This window comes from Phaethon lepturus, unplaced genomic scaffold (genome assembly GCF_000687285.1).
Source record: "Phaethon lepturus isolate BGI_N335 unplaced genomic scaffold, ASM68728v1 scaffold43985, whole genome shotgun sequence".
Taxonomy (NCBI): domain Eukaryota; kingdom Metazoa; phylum Chordata; class Aves; order Phaethontiformes; family Phaethontidae; genus Phaethon; species Phaethon lepturus.
Genome location: NW_010543401.1, coordinates 1 through 13,763, shown reverse-complemented (window position 1 = coordinate 13,763; position 13,763 = coordinate 1). Strand labels below are relative to the sequence as shown.

Sequence of the window (13,763 nt, the reverse complement as noted above, 5' to 3'; positions counted from 1 at the left end):
CTGTGAGACCCTGTACTTGCAGGCTGTTCTCTCATCCAGAGAGAGAAACTTTTTCTGTCTGCACGGCGGCCCCCCCCGCCTCGCCAAGTATGAATATAGGAAAGACAGAACTTCATTGCATGTAGCTCTAAAATACATTGATACAATATTCTTGTATATGGGTATTAGTGATAAGTAAAGGTTTGTTATAAATGTGGGGTAGCCGAGAATGCTGAAAGTCTTCCTTGTGGAAACATTTGTTCTATAATAGTTGTCTTGACTTCTTTCCGCAGTGGCCAGCGGCATGCCAGACTCTTGCACGCAACCTACACTTCACAGTCTATGGAAAGAAAAATGCTTCTACAAAGGTTTCTGATTCGGTATGTTCATACTTCTGTATATCTTGAGTAACAGATTAGATAATACATTTAATGCTTGAGAGACACGAAACAACCAGGTATTTGGCTTTTTGTGTTCAGGTCCGTAGTGAGATTGAGTTGCAGAAATGCACAGCATTTTTTTAATGATATTTTTCACCCGAGAGGGTATGTAACAGATGCAGCATTCACTTCAGGAGTTTCTTAAGAACATTAAAGCTATACTGCTAATGTCTCCATGAAACTTAAGTTTGACCTAGCTTGAAATATTTGTAATCATAATAAGCTGGTTTATTTTTCCAGATTTCTACACAATATCCAGTAGTGGACCATGAATTTGATGCAGTTGTTGTGGGTGCAGGAGGAGCAGGTCTGCGGGCTGCATTTGGTTTGTCAGAAGCTGGATTTAATACAGCATGTGTTACAAAGCTGTTTCCCACTAGATCTCATACTGTTGCTGCACAGGTGAGAAATGAAGTAGAACAAATGTTTAAAATATGCCTGCTGTCATAAAGCTGATCTGGATATGCAACATCATGTTTCAAGGCCTTGCTTCCTTTTGTAAATACTGCGTATTTAGTTGAAACTATTTTGGAGGGCAATGTATGTTTGGATTCTATTCAGTGCTTTTTCACTGCATTCAGTGTAACTTTGCAATTCATTCCATTACACAAAAAAGAATGAGATAAGAGCCATTGTGAAACTGATAAATTGTGCAGGTTTTTCACAGCCATGTTCAATCTGACTTTACTGTATTTCTTGTATGCAGAGGCATAAATGGTATGTGTTTTTTAACAGAAGTGAGGAAAACCTACTAAAACTGTATTTCAGTAACATAATTCCAGGAAAATGGGTTTTTATTTTCAGGGAGGGATCAATGCTGCTCTGGGAAACATGGAGGATGATAACTGGAGGTGGCATTTCTATGACACAGTGAAAGGGTCTGATTGGCTGGGCGACCAGGATGCCATACACTACATGACCGAGCAAGCCCCAGCTGCGGTGATAGAGGTGAGACTCACTGGCATTCATGTCAGTCCTAAGTATTTATAAAACTGACTGGCTTCCAAAGAGATCTCCTTACTAGGAACACAGTAAAATAACTTGTTGACTTGTTGTGGGCAAGAGTTTCTGATGTTTGTATTTGGGTTCAACAGCTGGAAAATTATGGGATGCCATTCAGCAGAACTGAAGAAGGAAAAATCTATCAGCGTGCATTTGGTGGACAGAGTCTTCAGTTTGGAAAAGGGGGACAGGCTCACAGATGCTGTTGTGTTGCGGACAGGACGGGACACTCACTGTTACATACTCTGTATGGGAGGGTAAGCAGCTGTGAAGTAAATTTGGTTTGGGGTTTTGTATTTGCAGTTAATGATTTTTTTTCTTCTTCCCCTGAATTTTGGAAGAAAACAAACCCAAACAACAAAAAAACCAAACAGAATGTCTAGCTGCTCACATATGAATGAGGAATCCAGGGGAATGACTGATAACAATTCTAGATTTCCTTACTTCCTGAGGCAGTGTGAAAGGATGTAGCCTAGGTGATGCTTGTTTTTGTGTGGGTTTTTTTTTGTGTCAGGAGTATGCAGAAACAGAACGAATTGAAAGATCATATTTATAATGGGTCTTGTGAAGACAGCAGATCTTAGTTAGCGTACACTGTTAGCTTTGTGGTCTGTAGTAGTTCTTCACTGTTAATACTTCTGTGTCTGTTAACTAGACCCAAAGAGAATTTGTATAAACTTTTTTCAATAAATCTGACAAAGTAGCTGTGAGGAACTCTGCAAAGAGGTACTAAGCAGTGTCTTCTTTCATTCATCTTTAAACAGGGAGCAGGGCATGAAGGCCTACTGTGCATTTCTGAGCTTGCTCTATGGCAAGTGACTAGTGTTCCATTATCTGTTCCTATCAATTCTACAAACCATAATTGAAGCAATATTTGGTTATTTTAAAATGATAGTAAGCAAGTAGAAACCTGAACTTAAGTACCTAGCAGCTAATTGTTTTTTATTTACTTACTTAGTAGCTAGCTAATTGCTCTCCTTCAGGTTCACACTATATATGCTGCTGCAATAGAGCTCAGTGCTGCCAGATACTGATCTGATCCTTGAGGGCATGAAAGAACGTTTGACTTGATGCCCACTGCTTTTGCTGGTGTACTAGGCTCCCAGAGATGTATTCTGCTTCTCTGCAAGAGGTTAAGTAGAATGTGCTTGAACATGTATCAAGCACTGCAGCTGACTAGGGTGTTGCCAGATGTAGAGGGAAATAACAAGTCTTGCTGACTCGCTGTGACTTCTCAGAATTAAATGGTTTGGTAACTACTTGTGTCTCTTTAAGCTAGAATAAATTCATTAGCAAATTCTTACAAAGATTTGTGAGGAAACCAGCCTCCCTAAGAGTTGGTGGAGTGGTTTTTATCCTGATAGAGCCCACATGCATTTGCAGTTTTGGAGAAGTTACTTTGGTTTCTGGATTTTTCTGAAAGTTCCTTTTTTTATTTTCCTCCAGTCTCTAAGATACGATACAAGCTACTTTGTTGAATATTTTGCCTTGGACCTACTTATGGAACATGGAGAATGTCGTGGTGTTATTGCCCTTTGCATAGAAGACGGCACTATACATCGTTTTAGAGCAAAGAACACTGTTATTGCCACTGGGTAATGTAATGTTCATGATGGACAGAAACTTGAGCATGCTATTAGTTGGAGGTCTGTGTGTTTGTACATGTATTTGAATCCACAGTGTGGAGATGACATGTTGACTTGAAAAACGTAATTTGTATGTTCATCTCCCCCTGCCCCACCTTTGATCAAAAGCAATATAACTGAATCATTCATTCCCTCTGAAAGAAGACATGTACTAATTTTGTGACCAAGTATAAATTTAGTACAAGGTCTAACTTTGAATTCTAAAACTGTGACATAAAGTTGGAATGTGTAAGTGCAGTATCAGTGGTCCAAATGGTCTTAGATTTTAAAATGTGCTGTTTAAAGCAGACATCATTGCAATGCTACCAACATGTGTCTATCTGTAGGGTTCTGAGTTTCTGGTAGGAAACAGCTTTTTTTCAGAATTCTGCAGGATCCGTTACATTAAGATACCAACATTGTAAGCCTAATCGTTGTAGGATGAAATTATCAGAAGATGAGTGTAACATAACATCGCTTGGTTGTGAAAGTTTCTGTGTGTTTATTAGAATACTATATGCAGTTAGTCTTTTGCTGCTTATGGCTGTCTCCTATCTGTTTCAGTATGCAAAATATTTATAAACGTGTCTGTCAAAGAAAAATACTTAGTTTGGTTGCCTACATAATTTGGTTTTATTAAAGCTGAAGCCATTTTCATACTGGCATACTTTGAGGTACGTACAATATGTAGATTAATAATTCTTCTGAGAATTCTTCCTGAAATTGGAAGTATTGGCAGGTTTCAATAACGTTGGAAGCTAACCTATTTGTTTTAGGTGTAAGAATTCATGTTTAATACCTAATTTTAGACAACTAAGTTTTGAAATCTAAGAATATAAAATCAGAGCCATATCAAGAATATAAACCATTGTTATATGCTATTTTTGATAAAACTGCTAGTAATGGCTCAAATAAAGCCTAACGGTATTGGATTGAGAGAACTTTCTGAAGTAACTTTTTTCTGGAAAAAAGGCTTCTCATATTAACCCAACTATCCTGCTTTGAAATTGTTATTCTTTTTCTTGGACCTTCTGTCACCAGCTATTTTTCAAACAGCTTGAGCATAACAGAGTTGAGCATAATAGGGCAATACCAATTTTGTTTTCTTTTGGTCGAACTTAGTACAGGAGATGGCAAAACTTGTGTATCTTGCTTATTAACCTTTTGCTCTATTTCCACCATTATGCAAACAGCATAGTTGAGTAGTATGTTCAGATGATTTTTTTTTCCCCCCCCCCCCTGCTAATTCTCTTAACTGTTGTGTTTTGTAGTGGGTATGGCCGTACTTACTTCAGTTGTACATCTGCTCATACTAGTACGGGTGATGGCACTGCTATGGTCACACGAGCTGGTCTTCCTTGCCAGGACTTGGAATTTGTACAGTTTCACCCTACAGGTACAGAATAAGAAATATATAATACTTACATCATTATTTTTAATACGAGTTAAATAAGATTTTTTTGTTGTTGTTGTTGTTTTAAAATTTGCTCAAGTAAGTTTGTACTTTTCTGCAGCATTTCATTAGTTCATTAGTTGCTTGTGACAGGTGTTCATCTTGTCTGCAGCTGCTGTTGAATATGAATCTGAGGGTAAGACTTAGAATATGAAAAAGGTCTCGGTTATTCTAATTTAGAGACCAGTGTTAAATATTTTGAGGTGCTGTCTTGACAACACTAACAGGTTTTATGAATTCCAAGCTGAAACCGCTTCACCTCTTAAACTTACGTTTCCTTTTGCCTTTAAAATATTAAAGGGTTTGATACTGGATACTGGAGCAATGGGATGGATGCACATGTTAGGGAATTATACACTAAAATCTTTTGTGGAAGTGGCGTAGTTGAAGTAAAGGTATATATTTAGGACTGTGTGTTTGTTAACTGAGGATCAGTATCTAAACGGTGGAAAACAATGGTCACAAACAAAAGTAAGACTTTTTTTGCAGCTAATTAAATGCTTGTGCTAAGTGGTGAATTTTTTCAATTGTTCTCTTAATTTTATAATGTTATTGTTATATCATAGAGATCCAATGTTCATTTGACTTAGCTAAGGTTTTTCTAGTCAAAGAAGCTTAATTGTGTGATAATTCTACAGCTTTTAACATAATTATCAAGTGTATGAGTTGGTTAGCATTTTTGTTTACTATGATGACCAGTGCTGAAGGCTAGGTAGGCCTTCCTTCTCTAAAGGAAAACTGAGTAAGCTTTGACATTCCATGCGATTTGAAGCCATCCTGTACTGCCTTAGCACAGAAGGAACACAGATGAGCAAACTGGCCTTGAGATAATCAACTTCTGGTTTACTTAAAAATCTTGAACAAAGTAGTTGCTGAAGGTCTACAAAATCTTTGTAAAATTCTCCTTTTGTATTGATGGGTACAGATCTCTTCCAGTTCTAATATTTTAGATACTGTGGGTGTTCCAAATCAACCTGCTTACCTTTTGGGAAGAGTGTTTGAAAAGAATAACAATACTTGATTCTAAGCAGTCTTGGGGGACATTTCCTAGTGGTATGATTAGGGTGGATTAAAATCCACCTACCCCGGTGACGTATTTGCATTATTTTAAGATGATCTTGTTTATTCAGTCTTGGTCATGATTATGAAGCTGTCTAGAGAGTATCTCATTTGATGGTATTTTCTTTCTTGACAGGTATCTATGGGGCTGGTTGCCTTATAACAGAAGGATGTCGTGGAGAGGGAGGTATTCTAATTAACAGTCAAGGTGAAAGATTTATGGAGAGATACGCACCTGTTGCTAAGGATTTGGCTTCCAGGGATGTAGTGTCTCGTTCTATGACCATAGAAATCCGTGAAGGAAGGTTAGTTAAATACTCTTAATGAAGCTGCAGAATAAATACTTAATCGTACTAGACTGTATATAGTACAATAGTTTATTTGATATATACCTGATAATTCATGGGAGTGAGCTTTAATAACTGTTAGCTGAACACTGCATGTAGGGCAGGAATTCTGCTTGTTAATTCCTAATGATACTGAAAAGGAACACAAGAAGTTAGGGTTGTTCTGTTTGGATTCAGTGCATCTAGAGACAGTTGCTCAAACAAGTTTAGTGTATATGCTCTTACTGCAACCAATGGAAATAATGTGCTCTGTTCTCTTGACTAATTATCTTAAATTTTTCGTATTTCTGCTGAGATATGGTGGTTTAAAGTCTTAAATGCTATGAATTATTGTGAAAAGAAAGCTGGGAGGTGAAAAATATGCTTAAATTCTGCCACGTTCAACAGTCTTTTCAAATATGCTAGGTATTAATTTTTGTCTGATAACCTTTGAATAAATTAATTATTTTCCCCCCCACAAATGAAATAAATTGGATTAGAAATACTGTTGGTGTTTGCAGAATTCCTGTTATGTATTCTAGTGTTGACTGGTTTTTTTTTGGTAGGGGTTGTGGTCCTGAAAAAGACCATGTGTACTTGCAGTTGCACCATTTGCCACCACAACAGCTAGCAACCCGTCTCCCAGGAATTTCAGAAACAGCTATGATATTTGCTGGAGTTGATGTCACTAAAGAGCCTATTCCTGTTCTGCCTACTGTGCATTATAACATGGGAGGTATTCCTACTAACTACAAAGGACAGGTAAGTAATATGCATCACTTCTGTTATTTTTTTTCATCATCATAATAATAGGAAGTGGTTTTCCAAATATAAAAGCACTAACAATGTTTCTCGTAAAGGTAAGGATGATGAATAACATTAATAATGTAATAATGATGTCAGAGTACTTAAAACACACCATCTGGTTTGTTTTTGTAAATAACTTGAGAACCATATTCCAGTTCATCTGGAGTTGGGAGTTCCAAGAAAATCTAAAAAGAAGTTGCTGTCATGTCTGATATCAATTCTCTGTTTATCGAGTTGAGGAAAATTTGGTTGAACAAAGATCAAACTAGGGGGCTATTACAGTCTATAACTCAAGTTAATGTATATGAATTCTCTATACCTCATGTAATCTCTACACTGTAGCACTAACTTATAATAGTTAGAAGTCAATGTGATGGTGTCAGCTGAATTTTTCTGTTTCGGTGTATTGTACTTGTTGATTTTTTAATGTAAAGTTTTGCCTTAGAAATGTGTGCAGATCAGACTTCCTTCCAGTGCTTTTCTGACTTGCTGCAGAATTGTGGTGAAACAGAAGTGCACACTCTTCATAACTAAAGAAATCTTAGGTTTTAGTGCCATCTGTATTTACATACTATTACTACTTAACCTTTAGAACTAAGGTATTTATGGTTTCAGAGTTGGAGAAAACTTTAGATTGCTGTTTTTCATCCTTACATGCACATGGCCTTTGCAAATCAGGAGGTTTGCACTGTTATAAACTGTTTTAAGAAACGAGTGTTAATCGACTGTCTGAAATGATAGGTGATTACACATGTGAATGGTGAGGATAAAGTGGTACCTGGTTTATACGCTTGTGGGGAAGCAGCCTCTGCATCTGTCCATGGTGCAAATCGACTTGGAGCAAACTCCCTTCTGGATTTGGTGGTCTTTGGTCGTGCTTGTGCCCTTACTATTGCGGAGACATGCAAGCCTGGTAAGTCTCACTTCTTTTTAGAGACATTTGCCTTTATGATTTCCTTTCTGACCAACAAAGAGTTGTTGCTATCCAATTCAAATTCAGAATGGTAGACATAGACTCCTGTTGGTTAGAAAAGGCAGAAATCACTGTTTATGCTTTTTATAGGCATGTTCTTTGCTATGCAAATGTTAGACATTAGCATTTGCTTTGTGAGTTGATCTTTTTAAAACTAGAATTGGGTCAATGCAAAAACAGTTGAGATTTTTCACAAATTAGCAAAACAGAATATTGAATGTGAAGATGGACTTCTCTACATCCTGCACTGCATCTTCAATATCAAAATGCAGTCTGTCTTTTACTTGTCACTTTTGGAGAGTGTAATTTGCTGCCACCTTGTTGAAGGTGGACTGCCCGTGCAAGTGCTAAGAGATAGATACTAAAAATTGTAACATCTCATTCCCTATATGTGGATTATCACTGCTGAGTATTATTTTTAAATAATCTGGCTCAGCAGCAGTTATTGAGCAGAGAAAACAAGCAAATAAAAAAAACCCCACAACAAAATACTGTAATAGGCAGTTATATTGCCAGAGCAGCTGAAGTCCAGAAGTAGTCACCTGTTTCTCTCATTGCTTAATGTCCAAATTAATAAGACGATTTGTTTTTTCAGTCTGACTGCACAAAGTGCACAGAGTGATGGTTCCTGATGGAATCATCTTGAATCTACTGGTGCCTGTTGGCACTGGCTGTGTGCAGACATTTACTTGGATCTTTCTCTGGCTCCTTTGAGTTTGAAGTTGCAGGAAGGTTTTTATTAGTCTGAATGCAAAGCTACAGGTGAGATGAAATGTGCTGGTAAGATGCTGTGTTTGGTTTGTTACTTGGTAAGAGATGGGCTCTATTATTAGAGATAAGATGCAGAGCTCACGTGTACCTGCCAAGCTTATTGACTGGTCCCTTAACAGATCCAAGAGAGGGTGGGAGGTTTGGGGGTGAGGATACAAGGAAAGTACAGGAAAAGGTGGTAAGGAGCCACAAGCTTATTCCGTAGCTTAGAAGAATTTGCATCAAGTGCTGTTTTTAAGGAATTAACAGCAGAATTAACAGCAAACCTATAAATTCCCTACTAGCTGTCACAGGAAAGAATGTGACTCATGTATTCCACCAAGAACTCTTATTTTTAAGTGTATGAATACTAATGGTGGAAGTTCAGGAAAGTTATAGTTAACCTGTACCTCAGAGGAAGAAAACAGGTTGTGTTTTAGTCAAATCTGATTTTTAGTAGTTGCTAGTCTATGAAACTGCCAGAAACAAAAACCAAGCCCAACCTACTAAACGTTCTGAAACTTTCTTATTAGGAGAGCCAGTTCCCTCCATTAAACCAAATGCTGGTGAAGAGTCAGTTGCCAATCTTGACAAATTAAGATTTGCTAATGGAACCATAAGAACTTCAGAAGTGCGACTTAACATGCAGAAGGTAAGCCCAGTGAAGCTCTCAAGTATAAGGTGGGAGAAGCTGCAAGCGACGGAGATGATCTGGTCGCTTTGCAAAGTACAATTCAGGATTTGCTTTGCAAAAGTAAAAAGCAGTGTGAGAAGATTGTGTGCAGCAAAGGCTGTATCCGTTTTGTTAGTTTTTTCTCCCCTTCATGGTTATTCCTCTTGGGCAGTTTACACACTTTGTAATAGAGTAGCGTTTTGTCTGTCCGGAGTGAACAGAAGAATGATTTTTTTCTTCAGGCTGCAGACATGTTTGAAGTCAAAACAGCTCCATATCAAGCTCTGTCAGAACTAATGAAGTTATGTGGGATATTATGCACATGCCGTGTATGAAACCGATTTTGTTTTACTATCTTGCAGACAATGCAAAACCATGCTGCTGTATTTCGTACTGGTTCTGTACTCCAAGAAGGCTGTGAAAAACTTAGCCAAATTTATGGTGATCTGGCTCATCTAAAGACATTTGACAGAGGTAATTTGCTAGCAAAGAATACACTTGGCCAGTGTATTCTCTGAAAAGGGGTTTATTTGTTTTTTTTTTTCCTTCTATAAACCTTCTTATGTGTTTCTTGAAACTTTGGCTAAAGACTTTGACCATTTTTAATCTTTTAAAACATTTTGTAGAGCCCTACTTGCTAAACTTGGCAATCAATGAAGTACTTGATCTTACTGGTCATTTTCTGGTTGCATACTCTTTCAAAGCAGCAGAGACTGAAATAAAATTTAACTGTAGAAGGTACTAACTGCTGCTCTCTGAGAACATGATATGAAGTTGTTTAAATACTAAGATGAACTTTGTTATCATCTTCTGAAAAGGCCAGGGAGTTGCAAAAAGGTAACAAGGCTATTCATAGGCTGAACACTCAACTTTCATTCTTCAGCTGAGCAGATAGCTCTGCATTCAGATACTGCCATGTCTTGTATTGTATCTTACGAGAACTTGTTTAATTAAGTATAACTGGTGATGTACCTTTTGTCCACTTGTGTATTTCTCTCCAACTACTGCTATTGGACATGTATCCTAACACTGAAAGTAGAACTGGCTTTCTTGGACAACTCTCACTAGGCATCAAAAAGTGTGTTACAATAGCTTAGAATGTAGGGGTCAAAATGAAGATACGTTCACGTAAGTGAACTTGTGTCCACCTTGGAGATACTTAAATGCAGAAGAACCTTGTATGACTAGCAGTTTGGGTTTTAGCTCTCTCTGAGGGTAGGAAGGAAAGAAGGGAAGGCCCTGTTGTCTGGATCTGTTAGGGATCTACTTAAAGAGCTACCGTATAGCCAGATCTTGTGAGCTGAAATGAGGTATGGGGACTGAGCTGTAGGTACAATATAAAGGCAAGAATCTATGGTGTAATTTTGTCTCAGTAGTACGCACGCAACAGGAACACCTGGTAGAACTACTGAATTTTTCTAAGTTTCATTATGATTGTTAGGGTTTAGGAATTGTTACTGAGCCTTGCAGGCAATAGTGGGCAATTCAGTATTGCAGAATACTGTAACTGCAGTAGGTAGAGCATTGGCTAGTTCGATTGTAAGTACCAGCAATATGGCAGAAGTAAATTGAGGAATAACTTTTTTGTAGAACATCTTCCATAGTGTTTTAATATTTTACTAGGTATTGTGTGGAACACTGACTTGGTGGAGACACTTGAACTGCAAAACCTGATGCTTTGTGCTCTACAAACCATTTATGGTGCTGAGGCTCGCAAGGAGTCCCGGGGTGCTCATGCCAGAGAGGACTACAAGGTATAAATATTGTCTGTGACCTGCATGTAGGACTGAATGTCCTTGTTATGTGTCCTTGGATGGATTATTTAAAAGTTGTAATTTCTTCAAAGTACAGTCTTCAGAGTCTAGAGTTCTCTAAAGATCAGTGTAGTATTTTTTTGGGGTCCCATTTGCTCTGTTTTATCTGTTCTTATTTGTTATACATAAAATGACCAATACATGCAACACTGGGTAACAAACTCAAGAGAAGAGTTCCATGTGTGCGTCTGAATGATTAGAGAAGACTAAACCAGGACTATAGTAATAATAATGTCATGAATGCATAAACTGGACTTCAAGCAGAGTAATTTTCCTGTGCAAGGAACATTACCTTAAAGCCCTTGTTAACTCACAGTACTTAAAATTTGACATGGGCTGTGTTAAGATAAAGCTTGCTGGCTGTTAGGAGACACATTGTGTTACAGTTGTAATTGGAATGCAACTAATCATGTGGTTGTAAACTGATTTGCAGATATAATTTCTGGTCTATACTAACCTAATTTTCTCCTTAGTTACGGATAGATGAGTTTGACTATTCTAAGCCACTCCAAGGCCAACAGCGGAAGCCATTTGAAGAGCACTGGAGAAAGCACACCCTTTCATATGTGGATGTCCCATCTGGGAAGGTACGTTGAGCCTGATGCTTCAGGGTCTTTCTGACTGTCAACAGACAGGTGCTCTCATAGACAGCTCTTGATATCATGATAATACTACAAAGGATTGTCACTGTTTGAAGTACCTGATATAGTTTAGTGTACTTAAAGCAAAAAAAAAAAAAAAAAGGTTGCACATTTACTCTGTTGTAGAACAGCAGGCAGAACTGGGAGCGGTTACTGTGTTGATCTTTGGGAAGTGACTTTGCCATTTGAGCTAGAATTGTTTTTCCCCTTGTGTCAGGCTAGTTCAAAACCTGTTGTTGGTGCTTAGCATAAAGTTTTTATAGTATTTCAAAAATAGAACTGAAATCTGACCCTATAAAAACCTTGAGCGTTGTTTTTTTCCTATCACATTCTCTGAATTCTCTTTCCTTTCCCCCAGTTCCAGCTTCCCTGAATCTAGTTTGAGGACAAGTGAGACCACTGCACTTCTGAATAGCTGCTGAGGATGACAAGATAGAGTGACACAGTTCTGTCTCCTAACTGATCCACTGGGTTCTCTATCTCCAAGAGTTTCTTAGCTTAAAGAACTAGGAACTAGCAATCTTAGCCAAAACTTTACTTTTGTCCAAAAGGCCTTTTTAAAGTAGTAGCCTTCTGATACCATTTCTGGTCAGGCTTTTGCTTTTTAAGGAATTTGGTCAGTGGTAACTTGATGGACCTTAAATGTTCCTCCTAAGTTACTAACTATTCATTTTCTATGGATGGAAAAGAATAATGGAGAAATTAGCTTAGCATAAATGAAGTCATTCATTTACCTGTGTTGTTGGTCATTCCTGTTAGCTAGGTAGGCTGTCTTGTTTAGATACAAGAGGTTTCTTTGTGTTAAAGTTCTCTGTTATCTTCTACTTTAGGTTACCTTGAAATACAGACCTGTGATCGACAGAACTTTGAATGAAGAAGACTGCTCAACTGTCCCGCCTGCTATTCGCTCATATTAGTAACTTACGTTTACGTTGCAGTCCTCTCCCAGAGGGGGTTAGTGTACATAAGCATAGCACAAGCAAATCAAAATAGTATTGTCACTATCAATGGAAGAAAATGCTGACTAAACTTTTCGCCAGCTTATATTCTGCTGTGGCTCACTGTACAATTATGAAAATGGAATGCAGGACAGCTTTCCGTATGTTCTTTCAGCGATCTGTCAAAACTGACAGGGGAAAACACAAAATGTGTCTAAATAAAGTGATTAGAAGTCTTGTATTTGTATTTGTCTGAATATGCTGTTATGTATATAATTACAATGCTTTTATTTTGAATGTATAGTTACTTCCATATTTTAAGAACAAGAAATGCATTCAATAGTTTTAGACAAGATTGAGATGATGAATTTTATGATACGGGGACTTAAGCATCATAATTGCTGATTGTAAGTAACATGGAAAGAAAAGAAAATGATGCACTAGTAATTATAAATTTGTTTTTTTCTGAAGCTAAAATTGTAAAACTTGTCATACTGTTGTTTTATTGAAGGAAGCAAGATACTTCTACTCCAGTTACTTCATGCAAACAGAATATAATCTTAATAGCTAATCTCTATTCTTTCTGGAACTTCTGAAGCTATTTTTTGGGGTGGGCCCTGGGTGTGTATTTCCTAGACTGTCTTTTCTCTCGGAGGAACCAAGGGGTGGTTTTGCAGAAAACTTACCTAAATATTAAAGCTTACCAGACTTGATCTCAGTGTAACTTGTAAGGCATCTAGCAGTGTTTCTGTTAATAACTTCTTGGTTATTTTTGGAGGACTGAAGTGTAACTATGCACATTGCAACTGGAGTGTTTCTTAATTTTTTGACAATTTTTTGTTTTCTCAACTGCTGGTTGTTGGAAAAAATGGCTGTTGTTGGAAAAAATGAATGTTGGAAAAACTGAAATGTTGCTGGTGAGAGGTGGAAGAAGTGAAAACGCCATATTTCACTTTTGTAGCGTTTCTGTGCTTTGTAGCAGGGTGTTGAGTCATTGCAGAAACACAACCTGTCGCAGCACTTACACTTGCCTGGACAGGGAAGGAAAAGGGGATTATATCTTGACTTGGCTTTTTTCACAGAAAAGCAAAAAGGGTTGTTAAGGCGGGGGGAAACATAGTTTCATACATCTTTAAAAATACTGCAATAAAGCAGAATAAACTTACGCCGCCTTCCCGTCGTCTGCAAAGCGCTGTTCCGGCGCCTGCCCCGCTGTCCCCCGCAGAGGGGAGGTGGGTTTGCCTCAGGCCGGGCGCAACCCGCCCTTGCGCAGGCGCCGCCCT

General features: G+C 37.9%; 1 protein-coding gene across 1 annotated transcript; it reads left to right on the top strand.

The window, feature by feature from the left end:
* The first annotated feature begins 278 nt into the window (after positions 1–278).
* On the top strand, positions 279–12,634 carry SDHA (succinate dehydrogenase complex, subunit A, flavoprotein (Fp)). Its single transcript, XM_010288343.1, has 14 exons — positions 279–359; positions 660–821; positions 1,224–1,367; positions 1,514–1,678; positions 2,868–3,016; positions 4,318–4,442; positions 5,695–5,863; positions 6,451–6,646; positions 7,433–7,604; positions 8,948–9,066; positions 9,450–9,561; positions 10,711–10,841; positions 11,375–11,488; positions 12,373–12,634. The coding sequence occupies exons 3-14, from the start codon at positions 1,251–1,253 to the stop codon at positions 12,457–12,459; spliced, it is 1,656 nt and encodes a 551-aa protein (XP_010286645.1). The 5' UTR covers positions 279–359; positions 660–821; positions 1,224–1,250; the 3' UTR covers positions 12,460–12,634.
* The last annotated feature ends 1,129 nt before the right edge of the window (positions 12,635–13,763 follow it).